This window comes from Phaethon lepturus, unplaced genomic scaffold (assembly GCF_000687285.1).
Source record: "Phaethon lepturus isolate BGI_N335 unplaced genomic scaffold, ASM68728v1 scaffold26, whole genome shotgun sequence".
In the NCBI taxonomy this organism is placed as follows: Eukaryota; Metazoa; Chordata; class Aves; order Phaethontiformes; family Phaethontidae; genus Phaethon; species Phaethon lepturus.
Window position 1 is genome coordinate 42,864 of NW_010546730.1, and position 5,033 is coordinate 47,896.

The following is a 5,033-nucleotide window of genomic DNA, read 5'->3' on the forward strand; positions in this document are numbered from 1 at the left end:
GCTAAAGGGCAGGAAGGAAATGCACAGGCAGTGGAAGCAGGGACAGGCATCCTGGGATGAGTACAGGGATGCTGCCTGGTTGTGTAGGGATGGGGTCAGCAAGGCCAAGGCAGGGCTGGAGCTGAACTTGGCAAGGGACAGAAAGAATAAGAAGAAGGGCTTCTATGGATATGTCAGCCAGAAAAGAAAGGTCAAAGAAAACATACCCCCCTGATAAGCAAAACTGGCAAAGTGGTAACAACAGATGAGGAGAAGGCCGAGGTACTCAATGACTTCTTTGCCTCGGTCTTCACTGGCAGTGTCTCTTCCCACACCTCTCGAGGGGATGGGCTGCAAGACAGGGGCCAGAGGAGCAAAGTCCTTCCCACTGTAAGAGAAGATCAGGTTTGAGACCACCCGAGGAACCAGCACATGCACAAGTCTATGGGATCTGTAAGATGCATCCCAGAGTCCTGAGGGAATTGGCTGATGTAGTTTCCAAGCCACTCTCCATGATCTTTTAAAAGTCCTGGCAGTCAGATGAAGTGCCCAGAGGCTGGAAAAAGGGAAACATTGCACCCATTTTTAAAAAGGGTAACAAGGAGGACCCTGGGAGCTACCGACCTGTCAGCCTCACCTCTGTGCCTGGGAAGATCATGGAGCAGATCCTCCTAGAAGCTATGCTAAGGCACATGGAGGACAGAGAGGTGATTTGAAACAGACAGTGTGGCTTCACCAAGGGCATGTCCTGCCTGACCAATCTAGTGGCCTTCTATGACAGAGTGACCACATCAGTGGACAAGGGACGAGCTACAGATGTCGTCTATCTGGACTTCTGTAAGGCCTTTGACACAGTCCCCCACAACATCCTTCTCTCTAAATTGGAGAGAGATGGATTTGATGGGTGGACTGTTGAATGGATGAGGAATTGGTTGGATGGTGGCATCCAGAGGGTAGTAGTCAACGGTACAAAGTCCAAATGGAGACTGGTCATGAGTGGTGTCCCTCAAGAGTCTGTATTGGGACCAGTACTCTTTAATATCTTCATTGATGAAATAGACAGTGGGATTGAGTGCTCAACTTGCTGCTCAAACTTACTCTCAGTTTGCAGATGACACCAAGCTGGGCGGTGCGGTTGATACTCTCGAGAGAAGGGATCCCATCCAGAGGGACCTTGACAGGCTTGAGGAGTGGGCCTGTGTGAACCTCATGAAGTTGAACAAGGCCAAGTACAAGGTCCTGCACCTGGGTCAGGGCAATCCCCACTACCAATACAGGCTGGCAGATTAGTGTATTGAGAGCCAAGAAGACGGACTGGTGGGTGAAAAATTCGACATGAGCCAGCAATGTGTGCTTGCAGCCCAGATGCTATTTCATCTCCTGTGACAAAAGGCTGAGAGACTTGGGTTTGTTCAGCCTGGAGGAGAGAAGGCTCTGGGGAGAACTTAATTCTGCCCCTCTGCCCCGCTCTGGTGAGACCCCCCTGCAGTGCTGCGTCCAGCTCTGGAACCCTCGGCACAGGACAGACATGGACCTGCTGGAGAGGGTCCAGAGGAGGCCACAAAAATGATCAGATGAGTGGAATGCCTCTCCTCCAAGGACAGGCTGAGAGAGTTGGGGTTGTTCAGTTGAAAGAAGAGAAGGCTCTGGGGAGACCTTATTGCAGCTGGCCAGGACTTAAAGGGGGCTTATAGGAAAGACAGGGACGGACTTTTTAGCAGGGCCTGTTGCAATAGGACAAGGGATAATGGTTTTAAACTAAAAGAGGGCAGATTTAGACTAGATACAAGGAAGACATTTTTGACAATGAAGGTGGTGAGACACTGGCCCAGGTTTCCCAGAGAGGTGGTAGATGCCTCATCCCTGGAAACATTCCAGGTCAGGTTCGATGGGGCTCTAAGCTACCTGCTCTCCTTGAAGATGTCCCTGCTCACTGCAGGGGGGTTGGACTAGATGGCTTTTAAAGGTCCCTTCCAACCCAAAGATTCTATGACTCTAAGTCCCAAAACAGAGATTCAACTTGTAATTTTCACAAAAACTTCAAGTGCAGCTGTTACAAATATGCACATACACCCCCAAAATCCTTACCTTTATTCCTTCAAATCTTGACAAGGCTCGTAGAGGCCTCAATGCTCTAAGAGTCCTGAGAGATTTCAGGGCACTCCCAGAAGAACAAGGTGATGTGTCTTTGGAAACAGTACTTAGTCCCCAGGAAACAAATGACAGCTGTGTTCATTGAATTGAAACTGAGATTATTAAATGGTATACAAATTTATTTTATTTGTGTCAGTAGACAATGATAGGCTGAATGTTACAGTATCTGTGACCAGTAAATCAAATGAAAATATACATTCAAAGTTACCGTAATATAATTTTACTTAATTGTTTCCTAATATTTTTTAAATAATGGAATTCTTTCATTCTAATTTGAAACATTTTCTTTTTTTTTTTTTTCCCAAAACATTTCATATAATATTTTTGAGTGCTGGTATAACAACCAAATTGGTAACTATGGTAATTTCATACACTACAAAACCAGAAATGATTATTCAAATAATATATTCCCATTTTCTGCATAGTTATTCTCAGAAGTGTATACAGTAATTCCTTATCATAACTTAAGATGGTGATGTTTAAACAAAAAGTATTTTTAAAAAGATACCCGGTCTTCATTTTAAATTTTGATAAAACAAAATTAACTGAAAACATTGGAAAATTGTTTCAATAATTAGGGGTTTTTTTCACTGTTCATGATTTGCTTCTTCTTTCCTGTTTGAATTTATTGTTTCATTGCCTAGCCATTGTTATTTTCATGCTTTTGTTCTGTTCTTGACAGCACTGTTATTAATATCACAGAACTGTAATTGCTAAAACCATGCTACATATTCTTCATAAATAGTCAAATTATCAGACTTTTCTGTTGAAACTTCCTAGTACTTCACAACTTTCAATGCTAACTATTCAGAGGCTATCAAACAGCTACTTTGACATTATCAGATGTTGGATATTTAGATACCCTTATTTTAAAGTCTTTAACTTCAGTATCTACCCAGTGTATTGTTAACAAGCAAAAATATTTCATTTTTATATGGCAATATCATATTATTTAACTTTGTCTGAATTCAGAATAAATACATATATATTGAACACCACACTTCCTCCATGTCACTATTGATGATTTCAACATATCTCTTTATAGCTGTATAAAGGATTGCTAGGATTTCTTTGTTGCAAAGCAAAACATACTTTCCTGTGCCTTTAACTATCTGGTAAATGATTTTTCAACTCCCTTTAAGGAAACAACTCTACTTTTTTTCTGTTTCTAAATGGAGCTGCCAGCAGCTTCACATTTTTCTATCACCTTAATTAATTTATTTTAGTTTTATTTCTGATCACTAATTGCACTCTCTCTCTACACTCGAAAAGGGTTTTATAACCAACACAGTCCTCAATGACAATGATACCTAGTAAAATTTTCTTAAGCAACTTCTGATTACTACTTACAATTTCCGTTTAAATTTGTCCTAAAGTCTCTTTTGATTGCAATTTTTTTCAGCTTTTGAAAACTGTCTTTTACACTTGGGTTTATTCATAATCAGATTTTACATGTAGTTCTCTGTATAGAAAATATCAAAATTTAAAATGTAAGACAAGCTGAATATAATACTTACACATACAATGATGAAGTCAAGCCAACACCAGGCATTTGTGAAATAACTGTGCAAACCATATGCTACCCATTTCAGAAGCATCTCCATAAAAAAGATGTAGGTAAATATTTTATCAGCGTACTCTAGGAGCATTTTCACTTTTTTTCTCTTCTGCAGGTGAATATCTTCAAATGCCTGGAATATCAGAATACAGTTTCAAAACAGTTCAGTAGCTTTATGGAAAATTATTTTAAAATTGCACAAGAATATATGGTTTGGCTTGTTATAACCATTTCATATAAATTATGGGCAACCACCACTTAGTTTTATACTTAGAAGTAAAAATCTAAATTGTAAAATAAGTACAATTGCATTTTCAGGTTGATTGAAAAACGACATACTTTCAGTTGTTTATGCTCAACACTTCTTCAGAAAAATATGTGATGAGGGTCAACTGTGGCTACCAAAAATCTTGGCTTCCCAAGTTAGTGGATAATTTTGAAGGTGCTGGTCTAAAATTTTTCATAATAAAGCTTGAATTAAACACATTAACCGCTGTCTTTCAGACCTAGAACTTCCAAAGGAGTAATCTTTAGTCAGTCTGCAGAGTTGTAAGACAGATATGAAAATACAGGACAAATACCTTATGTGGAACTGTTCATTCCTGGAGTTTCACATTTTTGCACCTAAACCTTGACATTACTTCGATGTCAGCAAGGGTTTAGGAAAATGTTTTATTGATTGCTATAGTTTATGTCATTGTTAGCTTGTCTTTAATATATTTGCTGCATTGCTAATTTATTTTAAGTTTTTGATACTGCCAATCTATTCCCAATTCCTTTTAACACCTTGCATTATTTCCTCACCAATACCGTGACAGATATGGTAATATCTGGCAATATCTTTATTCTTCCTTTCATCCATCTCGCTCCTACCTTATAGCTCCATCTCCACTTAATTTCTCTTTTTCTGCCAACATTTCTGATGATCTATCCATTTTCACCACCACTATTTCCCCCTTACAAATCCATGTCTGTCATTACCTCTACTTAACATTTTTGCTACTTATATAGATATATCAGAAGCCACCATATACCACACCCTTTCCCACACCCTACGATTCCTAGATACGAATTACTCAATCTCCTCTTGTCTCCTTCTCTTTCACACTCTGTCTCAAGAGCTCAGTCTGTCTCTAGAGCACATCAGGGCATTTAACAACTTCCCTTTCTCTTCTCCTCATTCAAATCTGTGTCCCCTTCTCTGACATGCTAACTTTCTGTCTGATTTCTTGCCATGAGATAAGTAAAAAAGTTGAAATGAGAAGTTTAAGAGTCTGTCCTCTCAAGAAGAATACACCATCTCACATTCATAGATCTCCTTCTATGACCAGGTGACCCGCCT

At 39.7% G+C, this 5,033-nt stretch overlaps 1 protein-coding gene across 1 annotated transcript in view; it reads right to left on the reverse strand.

Annotated features, from left to right (window-relative positions):
* LOC104622563 (sodium channel protein type 5 subunit alpha-like) overlaps positions 1–3,824 on the reverse strand; it is a gene marked incomplete at its 5' end in the record, with an annotated part of 16,070 nt that extends 12,246 nt beyond the window's left edge. Inside the window, 2 exons of the mRNA XM_010289390.1 lie at positions 2,068–2,205; positions 3,651–3,824. Coding sequence (XP_010287692.1) covers positions 2,068–2,205; positions 3,651–3,824 — 312 coding nt within the window. The remainder of the gene's footprint in view (positions 1–2,067; positions 2,206–3,650) is intronic.
* Between the last annotated feature and the right edge of the window lie 1,209 nt (positions 3,825–5,033).